This window comes from Echiichthys vipera (genome assembly GCF_963691815.1).
Source record: "Echiichthys vipera genome assembly, chromosome: 1".
NCBI lineage: Eukaryota > Metazoa > Chordata > Actinopteri > Perciformes > Trachinidae > Echiichthys > Echiichthys vipera.
Window position 1 is genome coordinate 14,083,824 of NC_139826.1, and position 15,450 is coordinate 14,099,273.

At 41.0% G+C, this 15,450-nt stretch overlaps 1 protein-coding gene across 5 annotated transcripts in view; it reads right to left on the reverse strand.

Moving 5' to 3' along the window:
• Positions 1 to 15,450, reverse strand: part of chd9 (chromodomain helicase DNA binding protein 9) — a 70,997-nt gene that overhangs the window by 41,705 nt on the left and 13,842 nt on the right. For 4 of the 5 annotated variants that reach the window (XM_083912817.1, XM_083912816.1, XM_083912815.1 and 1 more), the window contains exon 3: positions 2,688 to 3,091. In XM_083912817.1, the coding sequence (XP_083768943.1) occupies positions 2,688 to 3,091 (404 nt within the window). Of the gene's footprint in view, positions 1 to 2,687; positions 3,092 to 5,364; positions 5,492 to 15,450 lie in introns of those variants that run through there. The other variant, XM_083912818.1, reaches the window with a different exon arrangement.

Genomic DNA, 15,450 nt, shown 5'->3' on the forward strand with positions numbered 1-15,450 from the left:
ATACGTCTGAACTTCTTTTCTCAATTAAAACCAAGGCAGAGGGACACAGACCAGGTGCTACAACTGTAAACGATCATCCTGAAAGGACTGTGAAAAGATACTGCAACACACATATGTAACTGCTGAAGATTAAGTCCCAACGTTACGGCACTCAGATTTCACATTGAGATTTGTCTGATTATTTTTGTCAAAATAAATCATATATACAATTGTACAACTGTAATGTGCATACTGTCAATGGTGACTGGCCCTTAGAGGTAGTAATTGAGTTTTGAAAGCCTTGTAAAACGGTTGTAACCAATTTCACGATATGCATGACCAATTCTAAATATAACTTCAAAGTATCAACAGCTGTGTACTATATGTAAATCATCAATACACTAAGCGTAGTTCAAATGTATCCCTTACATTTTATTTCGCTTGACAGAGGTTCATATAACAAAGAGAAATAGCATTAATACTACCACCACAAACAGAAAGCCCATGTCTGTGTTGAGAAACTTCACTGGAATTGTTTTAAAACTAAAGAAATACAGAAACATAGCTATAAAACAAGTACAAAAGGACATGGCGTATATAAAAGTCATGTGACCAGACTGCATAAGTTTGATGTTTTAAAATGGCTGGAATGCATTATGTAATGAATGCTATAAAAAGGTTTACTGAGACAATATTAGGCTTTGTTGCATGCACCCTAATCTGATGCTGTTTCTGCATGTAGGCCAAGTATGGTTACACTGAATAAAAACTGGGTTACACAGCTCATTACCTTGTAACGACAAGGATCATTATCAGCAACACATTTGAATGGCGGATTGCATACCAGTTGTCAGCTGCCATTCAAGACTAACACATTTTGCATTGTTTTCGATCAAAAGCTGATGGTTTCATCAGCTTTGTCTCCTTGACGCAAGGTGGTTAAGAAGGGAAAAGTTCTGAGAGTGCAGTGCACTTACTACCCAAGGTAGAGTTAAGCTTCCTGATCTTGAAAGTGTTTTGCCTCAAAGTTAAATTAGTAACATGATCAAACTGAGCTTTTATTTAATGATCAAAAACTGAGCCTGTTCAGTGATGCCACCAGATCAACAATCATTAAATTAACCAAACAGCTTAGAGACCTGAGTTGCTGTCAGCATCACCAGGCATCCAACTAAAGCTGGAAAGCTAGTGGGACTGTATCACTACGACGGATTCCTCCATTATCTCACCATTTTCCCAAACATCAGCACTGCCACAACTTTGTCATTATCTCTCTCACACTCACACAAATCCATTATCTGCAACAGCCCTCGCTCATCTAATTATTAATCAACACAGCTGCCAGCCATATATTGTTGACCATTGTCAGTCGCTCGCACGCTAAGTCTGAAAAACACAGGCCTTCGCAGTCATGTTTAAAACTAACAACACAATCTGACATTACCGTATCTAAACATTCCCCCTTTTCCTTCAGCTCCCTGGCTTGACCCTCACATCTGCATCAGCTGATATTTCAATAGCTTGTGTTGGGTGTGGCTTATAGCTACACACTGCTTATAGCAGTTAAACAGGGGGATGGGAGGCGGATCACTGTATTTATACATCAGCACTACTTGCCTGAATATACTCTGCAGCACTGTCTCACATGTAAATGCAGCCTTTGTTTGCTCCTCCCATGTCTATACTGAATACTGGTGACTGAGCCTGGTTTATTGTTATGGTGCGCTGTAAATTCTGTTGAACTTTGAGCTTCCATCTTGTGAGCCACAGACAGAAAATGTACGCTAGTAAAACGATGTACAAGTAAAGCAGGTTATATTAGTAACATAGGCAATAACAATACAGGTAGCAGGTGTAGGTGATCACATGTTCAAATGTATGCATTTTTTAATATGAACAATTAATTGAGCTTTGACTGTCGGCTCAAAACCAATGGACTCCAACTTAGACTCTTAACATAATAGGTTTTCAATCACAGTGTAGTTCAGATTGTATTTATGTTGCTATCAAAAGATCAGAGAGAGAGATGACCTAGGGATTCAGCAGCTGGTCGGATATTCAACAGCAGCAAATTTGGCCTCTTCATATAAACATTTAAAACACAAACGTTGTATCATCTTATGTCAAAAAAATAATCTGCTGCCTTCAGCTAATACCATCAGGTTTTGTTTCACCCCTTAATCAGAACAAGTGAGTACATCTGCAAATCTGGTTCTGCCAGTACTTTGCAATGTGTATTTCTCTTGCTCTAAGTTAGTTATTTTAACTAGAAAATGGATGAAGTGAAGAGGATCTGATAGAATCTGAAATTCCTTCAGGACTTCAGTCAGACTTTCAGTACTAACAAAATACCAGTGAAATTATGCTGACAAAATAAATCAGCTGCTTTGCTGCTTTTGCCTCCATTCACAAAGATATAAATATCACAGTAAATAGGAATGTTGTGTCCAAATAGTTAATTCTATGATGAATTATCGTTATAATTGCCGTACTATTCAATGTATAAATGTGTCGAACATGTATAAATCTCCTTAAGCATGGTAGCACAATAATCAGGGTGTTTTCAAATGCTGCAGTGGTTTAGGCTCGGGTTGTATTGGTTTGGGTAGAGTAGGACCTAATCAAATCTTTACTTACAGGATTATTTTAACAAATGATGGTGCATTTCAGTGGTTTATAGAACAGTGTTAACAGCTGTGACTACATACCCGATCTTGGCTCTCTGCTTGGGCTTGGAGGAGGGTACGATACAGGCCTTCCTACAGGTCTTCTCTTTAGGCCGTGCCTTGCCGTTCCCTTTGTGCTCACGTTTACGGTGCTTGTGCTGCGAGGAGGAGCTGGGGAAGCTTTCAGGGCTCATAACTCTGGGGATGTTTTTCTCCCCACGCTGACGGGCCTTTGCAATAGCCTCTGATATTATCCTATTGGCCTTCTCCTGCTTATCCTGTGAAGCTGCCTCCATCTGATGATGCGCCCTCCGCGGATTCCTCTTTTCCGATGATGAGCTGGATGACGATGAAGATGATGAGGAGGAGGACGACGACGAACTGCTCTTCAGTGGTGGACTGAGGACCCGTACCTGGCTACCGGGACCATTAGCATTCTTTCGAGGCTGAGGAAAGAGGGAGAAAAATAATGAGGTTTTTTTTTTTTTAGAATTATGACTTTTTAAGGCAACTATTACAGACATGATGTAATCTATTGTAGTTGACACAAACACAAACTGAGATGCATTGCTATGTGATGGAACCAAGTGAGACAAAGACCTATGAAGTTGACCCCTGTCCTTTGAAGCAGAGTTGAGGGACTGAAACTTATGTTGCACAAAGAAAAATATTTAGCACATTCTCACAAAAAAGGGCTAACAAAACAAAAATATCAGATTTTGTAGCCATCAGGTGCTACACGCAAAGGTATTTCAACCACCTAATAACTATGCATTTTTCCACATAAAGAGGTACCAAATAAGAAAAGTGAATTTTATTTATTTATATAACTCCATATCACAAAAACTGCCTTGAATATATATTTTCTAGCCGGGTTTGTCTTTCACTATACAAAAATACTAGCATGAAGTAAACATGTCTTCATGTTTTGTAATATACACAATGGTATAGTACTGATATTAGAATAAAAACCATAAATTCCAACATTGTTATCTATTGATATGAACGTATGAGGCCGTTATAAAAGTCAGATAATAGGCGAGTTATATACGCAAACCTTTACAGAAAACTAATTCAGAACAACATCAACCTCCTGGAGGTTGTGTAAACTTCTCAGAGAGCAGAGCTTGTTGCTCTCCCCATCTCAGATGCTGCTGGTGGGAGAGTTGGACCTGTCACTCTCTACATAATGCTCACTTCCACTCTCAGTTTCCTTTGTAATTCTACCAGCACACCTTCAGCATGAGAATGGCCAGTGTTTCCCCCAGGAATTAATTTAGATCAGGTGGAGGAGACTCTGAAACCATGTGACATACAAACTCTCTGAGCTTGATACAAATGAAATTCTTTTAGGTGGAGTAAGCTATACAAAGGGTAGGGTAAACATTGGCCCAATGTAGCAGGTTTCAGTGAGCCTTTCAGACATAAATTATCCAGCCTGGCTGATACATGATAATATGTGAATAATAGATGGTGTAACTGCCTTTATGCCTACACAAGCGCCTTGTGGTGGACAGGAAACCCATAAATGGGTGACCTAATCTAAAAAAATGTGTTGTGTATGCCTACATGGCCCAGGCGCGGTCGGTTACTTTTTTCCACACTGCTAGCTAAATAAAGAGAATTAGCTTAAACCTCGGCAACAACATGGGGGTAGGGAGTTAAATAACTAGCGATTCATTTGGAAGGAAGAGGCGCACACACACACACACACACACACACACACACACACACACACACACACACACACACACACACACACACACACACACACACACACACACACACACACACACACACACACACACACACACACACACACACACACACACACACACACACACACACACACACACACAATTATGATTTTCACGTGTGCAACGCTGCTGAGGCTATTAGGAAGAAATTTACGGGATCATGCTGGAATGTTCTCATTCAAGTTAATGGTAGAAAAGAAAAGAAAAGAGGGGGGAGGGGTTGAAAGTAATGCTCGAGAGCGGAAGAACATGAGGGCGCATGAAAGAAGCAGCAAGAATAAAAAACAGGCTTCTATCAGAAGGAGAGAGAGAGAGAGAGAGAGAGAGAGAGAGAGAGAGAGAGAGAGAGAGAGAGAGAGAGAGAGAGAGAGACAGAGAGAGACAGAGAGAGAGAGACCAGATAAAATGCACCAAAACTAGGAGCACTGCAGCTGTGTAATACATCTATAAATAACTGAAATTACAGCCTGCCAGCACTGCAGTGATTTCAATCTCTCTAGCAGCACGTAGTCCCATGAAATCGGTGGGGAACATTACAGCCCATGAAAAGGAAGAGAAGGCTCCCTTTGGGTCGGCCAGCTTTCCCTGGCTCTCACCCCCTCATTTCCACATGTAGTAAGCTCTCTGGTGACTGACAGGTTCAACTCTCAGAGAACACACACACACGCACGCGCACACATCATACACTGTACATAAACTACAGCCCAGGGCAGCTTGGAGAGAGATGTATGGAATGAACAGTGGGGGTGGGGAAAGGCAAACAGTAAATCTAGTGTGCCTTGATAAGGTCTAGCACAGCAAGGCAAATGATTATAGAGAAGAGGAAAAATAAAGCAGCAATGAGTTCAAGATGGCGGCAGTGCAGCATGAGCCAGTAGCAGAGGAGGTTGTTCAGTTCCTGCCGGCCCCTCCTCCTCCCCCTTGTCCCTCCTCCCTCCCAGCTCTCAGAGCAGCTCACTTACCCTTCCTCTTGGCCTCTTCACTGTAGACATGGTGGGGTTTTTTTCTTCCTCTTTCCTCCCCCTCTCCAACCGGCTAACAAAAGCCTTGCCCTTTCGCCGGGTTTTTCTCTCTCCCTCCGTAGCTCGCTCACACTTTCCCTTACAAACACACTCACTCTTTCCCTTTCAACAGTCGTTTTCTCTCACTCTTCCTTGAGCCGTGAATCCCCCCCTCCCCTCCCTCTCTCCTTGTTTTTGCCTCCCCTCCTCCTCCCCGGTCAGCTCTTCTCGTCAGGCAGTGCGAGAGCGCTGGATCAGTTTGCCTCCTCCTCCCCCAGCGGGCAGGGCTCAAGAGGAGCGCATGGGAGCTCTCTCTCTCACCCTCTCTCACCCTCGTTTGTCTCTTCACAGGGTGATGAGGGAGCAGCGCTGTGGGCGGTAGAGGAGGTGCGTGGCAGTCCAGGAAGCTCTCATTCTGCTGCTGCGTGCTGCTTCACTGTCGTCCGGCTTCACCAAAGTCTCCCTCACTCTGTGTGTGTGTTAGTGTGTGTGTGTGTGTGTGTGTGTGTGTGTGTGTGTGTGTGTGTGTGTGTGTGTCAGAGTTGCCTTCCCCTGGCTCCTCTCTCCTCCCCTCTCATTGATTCCTCTTTCCGCCTGCCTTTCGTATGCTCTCTATGCCTCTCTGAGCCTTCTCCCTCTTATTTCTCGTTCTTTCTTGCTCTTTCCGCTTTGCCGTTTCCCTGTTTGCGCCTCTCCTCGTCTTCTTCACCAGCCAGGATAAGGTAGGTTACTCCTTTTATTACACACAAAAAGGCTTTTGTGTTAGCTTGCTTGTTTGTTTGGCCGGTTGCTTTTTCCTCCTTTTACCCACTTGTCTTTTTCCTCGTTCTCCCTCGCTGCCCTCCCCTCTCCCTGGCTGGGGCGTGTATGGCGAGCTTGAGACTCTTGCAGGCAGAGCGGCGGAAAATGAAAGCACAAAGCAGCAAAATGCATCAGCATGAATATTAGAGATGTCGTTAAAACCCAGACTCGTTTTTCCCTCTCTCTCTCTCTCTCTCTCTCGCTCGCTCACTCACTCACTCACTCTCTCTCTCTCTCTCTTTGTAAGGAAGTAGGCCAGCAGATGGTGCTAGCAGTTATTACATTAACTTAAACAACTTAACCCCCTAGGTACTGAATTTCCATCACACCACAGATTGTCAACACTGCAACTTTTTTTTTGTCCCCATGTCGGTTGCTGCGAATGACACGCTGATTTATTTATGCAACAGCATCATATGGAAAATTTAGATGAACAAACCCATACACAAACTTCCAAAGGCTAAAAATACATTCCTAATACAAACAGGACACAACATTGCAACCATTAAGAAATGAACACAGTGTACAGCAGACTTCCTGCTCCCTAACCATACCAGAAACACACAGCCAACAGTACACTGAGTCTGCAGTGTGAGAGTGAGTCAGAGGTGAGTTCAAGCACTTGTGAGGTCAAAGCCTGGTCATTCTACTATGACTCTTGAAAAAAATCCAAGAGGAGAAACTGGGATGTGACCAAGACATGCAGCTCTTCCTGTGTGCCAGAACAGATCTAGGAGGAGCGAACTGGCTTTTCAGGGGACAGCGTGATGCTGAGGCCATGTGCACTGGCTGGCACATGTTATTGGGAATTATGCAGAGACACACTGCTGGCCTAAAGCCAGGTACAGTGCACACAGCACTACTGGACAAGGCCTGAGTTGCTGACAGTTACCCCATCAGCTTTAAAATCTTTATTTACAGTGCAAAATCAGCTCAACATTCATCTTTCCCAGCCAACACCCTGTTCACTTTTCATGCAGCTGCAAACATTGGCATGTGAGCTGCCCAGTGCTACCAGGACTACCCGGGGCTCGGAAGGGGATGTACTTTTGACACCACTTCTTTGAAACACCATATCCTATGTCACTACATAGGTCCTGGCAGGTTGAGTTAACAACAGGTAATTGACAAAAAGGGATGAGCAAATAACAACACCAACAGTAAGCCATTTCCCATAAAATCTTAAAAAGCAAAAAAACAATCACATACCTCCAAGGAAATCTTATTTTTGTAAATCAAATGTTCTTTGTGTGCTTCTATAACAAGAGCCGGACCTCCAGGCAGGATCTGAGATGTGACTTTTTGAAGTTTTTGAGTATTTGGAAAACATGTCCCATAAAATAATGTTGTATTACTTTTATCATATTGTTATATCCTGATCTCTCTCAACCCAAAGCATACTGCACTACTTATTGTGAGTTTTTATATTTATATATTTATGTATTGTGGTGTGAAATATGTGGGTGAGCGTGTTTATGCTACAACACAATATGGCTTGACATTGCATGTTGAACTGAAATCAATAAAGTTTTATGCAACTGGCTAACTGGAATGGTATGGACAACATTATTTTAAATGTGTATGTGTGAGTAAATGTGTGTGCAAGTGAAGAACAGGGATGCTAGCAGATCAGTGAGATGACCCCTAACATCAACCAGGTGAGGTAGGACAGTGGCAGTTCTTTCACAACATCTCTGTGGTTCATGTAGTTTTACATTTTACAGCTTAATATCTCCTAGAGACAAAGACGACTGCCATGTGTGCAAAAAAAAAATGACTGTCTTTTCCAAGTGAATGCAGCAGCAGGCGTCAGATCCACCTGCCAGGGTAGGCCTTGGAGTTTGGACTTGACAGCAGTCCACATGCTTACTGGGAGCTGAGCAACAGTGTCCTTTCCAAGCTAAACAAATCCACTCTCAGGTAATGCCCACCAGGGTACAGTACTTAGGGGTGAGCTTTCACTACACACACACCAAAGACCAACTGGCATCTACAATCCAAATAAATCATTGCAACAGCTAACATTGTATTTAAAAACACAGAAAGACTTAATTAACATAAGTGGCTGGTAGTGACACACACTAGTGATAACATTTTTTCTATCTTGCATCGCGTGTATCAAAAAGAGAGCAAGGAAAGAGAGAGCAGAAGAAAATAACAGTTAGCAACACACACATGCTTCAACGGTCACATGGCATGAAGCCACTGCTCATTCGCCACTAAACAGTTAATATGCAAACAAGCCTGTATGAGGGGGGAGTGGCTTCCTCCAAGACAGATGAGGGAGGGGGTGAGGGAGGGGAGTGGAAGAGGAGGGGAGAAGAGTAGAGGAAGGGGAGGGGAGTAGCGGAGTTGGTGAAAGGGGAGTGGAAAAAAATGTGTGAGTCAGAGTGCTTGTGTGTAGAGAGGGAGAGAGGTAGAGCGGCTGCAGAGGCACAGGTGTCTGTCTCTGAACACTCCATTAGTTCCTCATCAAAGGGCCTGTGTTAGTGCGCCACTGCTCTCATTTCTTGCCTGTACCACCATGAGTCTCTACTAACTCACCATTAGGGAAATGGTGAGAGCAATGCCCTGACTGAAAATGACAAGATGGCTAGCACCCACCGATGCTTCAGAGTCTAACAGCTAGATGCTACTCTCATACACAGAGATAAAACCCCTAGCCAACTGGCATATAATGTGTCGCCTAGTGTTAATAGCAATATTATCCATGGTGGACTGAATGACAAAGAGGCCATTGATATGTTGCACACTTGTACTGCTGTTGACAATGTATACATTTGATCTGGTAATTGGTTATTTCAGTTTTAACGTTTGCAGTTAAGGGATTAAACAATACTTGGTTTACTTAATGCTGCTTGCACTGGCAAATAACCCTGCTAGTATTGAGCAAGCCATCAAATCCACACAAAAGCGTGGACACTGTTTTGTGGCTGACCAATCTATTATTTTGTAACTCTTTTTAGCTGAAATGCTCTAGCCAACACATCTCGTTTTTCTGCCATTATCAGAAAAATGTATATAATTTATATTTTTTCAGTTTGCTTAGTGTCTTTGATCATTAGCCATGACTCCTATTTTTTCATTTGAAATAATATATAAAGGATGCATGAAAATCCAAATTTTCATAACTGATGATCAAATATATCACAGATTTATTTATTCTGTCATTTTACTATTGAATTAATCAACAACCAGAATAAAAACAGCCCTTGCCAACAAATGAAGCACTATTGGTTTGTCTCATTTGGAATTAGTGAACATCACTCAGGCAGCGACCAGAGTTTTTCACTGGTTCAGAACTGATTTGTGAGGGGTTGACATCCAACACTTGAGAGACAGCTGCAACACAGCATAGCACTGAAAAATTAGCAGCTGATTAGCATACTAGCCATTTTTCTCATCTGTAACAGCGCATGAATGCTGCATTCTGGGAGATATTTTGATCAATCTTCATGTCAAAACAATGCAAACGTATATCTATTGTATGTTCGCTATTTTTGGCTCCCAATGTGCAGCTGTGATCTTACATACGAATAAGACTCATCAGCTATTAAATTTGTGCTACACTGTGCTGCAGCCGACCCAAGTGTTGGATGTCAAACCACAACAAATCGCTCTCTTCTACAACTCTATCACAAAATGCCATAGATAACAAAATGCCTGATAAATAGAGACTCATCACTTTCACCTTAACCTGTTAAACCTGTGCCTCACTTTTCACACTTTCCTAAACACATTTCTCAGTGTTATTTACTAATAGGCTTGGCCTTCAGTGTTTCTCACAGAAATACAAACATCACAGATGCTTGTCTCACCCATCAACAGACCCAGTACCTATAACGTTGCTAAAGATACACACTGTAGATTGCACCACTGAGTCTAGGTGGGAAAAGATAAGGCCCTGCTAATGAGGCTACAGGTCAGTTTGCAGCCACACTCAAGTGTGAGGCAGTGGCAGGGTTGATAAATGAAAGGAGACAAGATGCACAGCAATTCTTCCTTAACCAGTTGAATACAGCATCATGCATTAATGACCCTGTATTCAGGGTCAAAAGTAACAGTAGCTGGGCCGAGCGTTGTGCCCTCTGTATTAATACGAATGTTGCTACAGTCTGGCTTGCTCCACTGAGTCCAGAAAGCCTTGTTGAACCAGCCAAATCTGTGCAGGGAGATCAATACATTGATGCTGTTGTGTAGTTTCTAGGCTACAATAAACATTCCAAATGAATTATTAATTGTAAACTAGACATGCATAATTTAAAAACTTCCAATTTTCAGTTATCTGGGGGAAAAAAACATCTAGCCGTCTAACATCCATTTGAGTGTTAAGAGAGACAGCTACTTAATATCTCTCTTAAATTTCTAACAATAGAACCTAGCAGTGACTATTGGCCATATGGGAATTGTCTGCCGATTTGAACTTAAAACAAGTAACACACAGTATTTTACAGACACTGATGCTGCTGAATCATCAGGGTTAACAATGCAACAAGCTAAAAGAAGAAGTAGGAAAGTTCAAGTCTGACAACTGCTACTGACCTCAGAAGATAAAACACTGCTAGGAGTGTGTGCAACACGCACACACACACACACGCATGTGCACGCGCACACGCACACACACACACACGCACGCACACCTTTCTGTTAACACTAATGCAAAATTTACAATAAGTGTCTCACCAATACAGCCTGCTGCACTCCCAATCAACTCCAATCCAATAGGACAGCTTATTAGATTCCTATTATACAGTTAGCTAATTGACTCCCTTGTTTAATCAAGTTCAGCACAGAGAACCATTCCTTTTCCTAATAAAAAGGTTTATGAGCAAAGACAGATCCATGTGAAGTCCAGTGTTACAAGTGCAGTATGTTGTTGTGTCTAGTTATCTGTCTAGGACAAAATTGAACACTAGGGGTTGACTGTGAGGAGAAAGGGCAGGAATGCATGGTAAAAATATGTCTCTAATCACCTCAAAGTGGCTGAAAATAATATCTGCATCAGTCTCATTAAAATACCATGTATTTCTCCACTGAACTGACATCACAAAAATACAAAGAAAAAGTTAGAAAAGTACGAAACTATTAACAATACTAGGTGAAAAGTTTTGATATTTACAAAGCCTGACCTCCGTTTTGTGTTTCGATTTAGTTTGACTTAGTAATGAGGCTAATTTTCTCACTAACCCCCTGTTAAAAACAGCTGTGACTTGGGTTTCAGGATTGTGCAGAATACAGAGTATAGCCAAAGCCTGGCTCTGTGCCAATCCAGCCCAATGACTAAGAAGAGCAGGCAGTGATTCTAACTAGGGCATCTGCCCTTCTTATATCTTTGTCAGCAGTTACTCAGCAAGATTTAAGATGATATTTTAAGGGCTAGCACTGTGTGCATACACAAGTGAGCATGAGCCAAAGTGAAAGCAAGGGGCCATCCAGCAACAGAGGGACAACCTTTACAATTAGTAACTGACTCCCAAAATGGTATATGCCAGAAGAGCCATTGTAGATCACTGTTCAAACATACATGACCACACTGAATGCAGGTCTCTTTTGTGTAAAATACAGTACACTTGAATCTGTTCAGAGGAAGTCATGTTAGTGATATGGTAACCTGTCTAGCTATCAGCACTGTCAGTTCGTCCGATTCACATACACATCTGTTAAATTACTACAAAACATCAGTAGTTTCATGTTTTCTCACATTGAGGAGGGCCTAATTAAAGTTTCTGCTCAGGCATTTTAGCAAAAGTCTTACAAATTCTAAAAGGATAATTCTATTTTATCACAACTTGGAAAAACAAGCGATAGTAAAGTCTGAAAGGGCACTTTAGCCAAATTATCTAAAGCACATATAATGAGGGTAAAACCAAAAGTGACTGCACTACTAATGCCAACAATAGTTCCTCACTGTACAGGAAAGCTGAGAATAAACTACAACCAGGAAGTCAGGCCTTATATACTCTGATGGATACTTTTTTTACTTCATGGTATCACGACTAATAGAAACATGACCAAACCTATGGAAAGAAGATCAGTGTGGTAATAAACCAGTATAATGCTATACCACATAGTGTGACTGTCTCCTTATTCAGAAATCTAAACTAATAATCAAACGATGAGTCTTCTCCCAGTAACCAATAGCATGCACTTTAAAGAAGCACAGGTGGCCTCAAAAGAAGTGACAATTTTGCAGCTGCAGTATGATTCATCTACCCCAGAGGAATTAAACATGGTTTTGCATATTGAACAGTTCAAGGACTGTGTATTTCATATTATGTGTCACAAACAAAATCATGAACCTTTTTCGTAAAGGTTGTTTTTTTTTTTTTTAATTGCAGCTGCTCTGAGTACTGACATGATGGTCTCTGAATCAGAGACAGCACAGTAGGTCAGACACCAGGCAGTGTAGTGAAGCTGAACTTTGCAAAACAAGCAAGCCGGATGATGCCATTCATTAATGGGAACATCGGTGCAAACTGAAGAGAGGAGCTGAGAGGAGGTCCCTTAGGATATGAAAGAGAGAGAGCCAGACAGAGATAGAGTGAGGGGAGGAAAGAGTGAGGGATGAGGTAAAGGGGAATTCAGCAAGGAGCTTACTGCCAGACCTTTACAACTCCTTCATTATTGAAACAAGGGGAGAGCAGGGCCAATGCCTGTCCAAAAAAGGAACACAGACACACACACACACACACACACAGAGGCAAATCCACACATTTACACACAACAAAGAAAGAGCAGGTGTACAGTCGACCTGCAGCCTTCAGAATGAAATAGGGATTCTTTTTTTTTTTTTAATTATGATTTTCTACCTCCTGCTCAGTACGAGGCAGGTGTCTGTGGAGTGAATCTTCGCTGGAATGGGAGATGCCAAGCATACAGGCTTTCTCAGACAATAAACAGGAATACCTCTACCCCATTTCTATGAGATGAATTTTATAAAAGAATAAAAATATGTACATAACTAAAACAGTAGATTAGAAGGCTAATTGTTGGGAATGTTGCATTTTCTGTTAAGTCAAAATAATAGCAATATGTCTGTCTAAGATGTCTTGGTGTGATGGCACATCTTTTGAAAAGCAGTTAATTACCCAAAAATGGGCAAAACAGGTACTTCTGGCCATGAGTTGTAAATCTGATTGAATGCATTAATTATGAGTTTGATAATTGGGTAGACAGTGGAAACAAACAAATTTAGACATGGTCATCTATAGCTGTTGCTGTCAGAGATGGACTGGATTGTTTCAGTATCCTTCAGTTGCGGCATTTCATCCAATTGCGGCCGTCAATGTTCATAAGTCAACTCAGCTCTGTACAGCCAATCTTCGTGACAATCAGAGTAGCTGCCGGGATGTTAGACAGAGCAGACAAAGGGTCGCAAGTGATGACAACGAAATATCTTGATGAAAAATAAAGATGAGTTAATGCGTTTCATGAAAGACACAGGGAGCTTTACTCGAAATACTGATAACTGCTCTCACAGATTATTTTCTAACTTGTCAAATACTGAAGCTTTGTTGTGGCTCACGGTGTCCGATACCATCGTGCAAGACACACATGCTCACTGGTGCAGCAACAACAGAAAAACTCTAAATTACAACATGCAGAGAGAGAGAGTTGCTTAATTTTCTGCTCAGGACGCCATTATTCCACTATATCTTCACATAGCGATTTCTTTTTGCTGCTATATCAATGTTAAGAATGTAGAGTACAGCTTCTTTAAAAACTTCACCAGGAAAAAACAATAAAACTGTTTAATTTATGTCATGTATGAAGAGAGAGGCTATGTTAAACCTCTAAATATACATGGCACTGGAAATTTTATTTCCCTTTAACCTCAGTTCTCCAGGAAATAGAAACCTCCACTGACTGCAGGACAAGGAAGAGAGAACTTGTTCTTGAGGAGAGTAAAACCACAACAAAGTGGAACCATTTTATTATTTATTTTTTTTGCCTACAAAAATCACTTCATAGATATGCGTAGATGTCGGCATCTTGCTTTGCAGTTCAGACCCATTCTTACCATAGCCCGTAAAGACTCAGAAAACGCCAGGCTTTTGTGCTTCTTTGGGATATTCTAATCAAAGAAACATTCAAACTAAGCATGTTTACAGCCTGATAAAAAAAAATTGTTTTGGTCTCTTGCTAATGTCCCCGCTCATGATACCTTTACAGGGGCTGAATATTTATGACACACATATTTCAGTTATATTATGGATCAAAGCTTACTGTTACTATTGACACAAGATAAGCTATTTTTGTATGAAAACCTGCATTTTTAATTAACCACATATTTGGTATCATAAATAAAATTGCCTGCCTGTAACAAACCAAACCGCTTGAAAATTCAGCAAGAATTTATTATTTTAATAATGGAAAGACCTCCTGCCTCGATAGACATATGTTCAATGAGAGAAGCGGCTCTCCTGTACTAACATGGCGAGCCGATGAGGTAAAACCCCAATGGACAGCAGTAGCCAATGTGTCATGTACAAAATCACTCACTCAATGTACAATAATAAAATAAACATTTTAAAATTGAAAAAGTTGGCTAAAATAAAACCATTTGGTGACACAACTACATTGGTTTATTAATCACCGTTTCATGTTCAGTTTACATAGATTCCTTGTTTAACTGTCCCTGGCTTTTCTTCAGGCTCCACCAGCAATTTTGGAGATGGTCTATCATTAATGAGATTTATCTTAACAGTTTTAGTTTCAATAAACCCGAACATTAAAAGGTTTTGCATCTATACCTTTTAGACGATTCTCTACAACTCAAACTATATACATGCTGTACTTTTGTCATTTTTTGATTCAAAGCAGATTTGACTAAATTAAAAAGAATAACTATCAAAACTGAGTTTAACTAATTAATGTAGTTAGCAGTTGTAGATTAATCAAAGTGTCATTTTCACTGGCAGCAACACACTTCAACTGGCAGTTCCTCATTAAATTTCAGGCACTTAACAGAAATTACCGTCAAAGATGATCTGCTAAATACATAGGGCACATTTTGTGGATTTTTGTGTGGATCTGTTGTTGTGTTTTATCTCTTAGAATTGTGTTTAAATTATGTGTGGACTTTCACACATTATTACGACATAAAATTGCCATTACAATCATTCAAATCTTTGATTTGTATAAATCCTTTCCCACACAGCAAAGTGAAGGCACTTTGAACCACAGACATGCTTGCATGCAGCAAGGTAGCAGGGATTACACTTATTTTGGTAGGTGGTGGTGAGT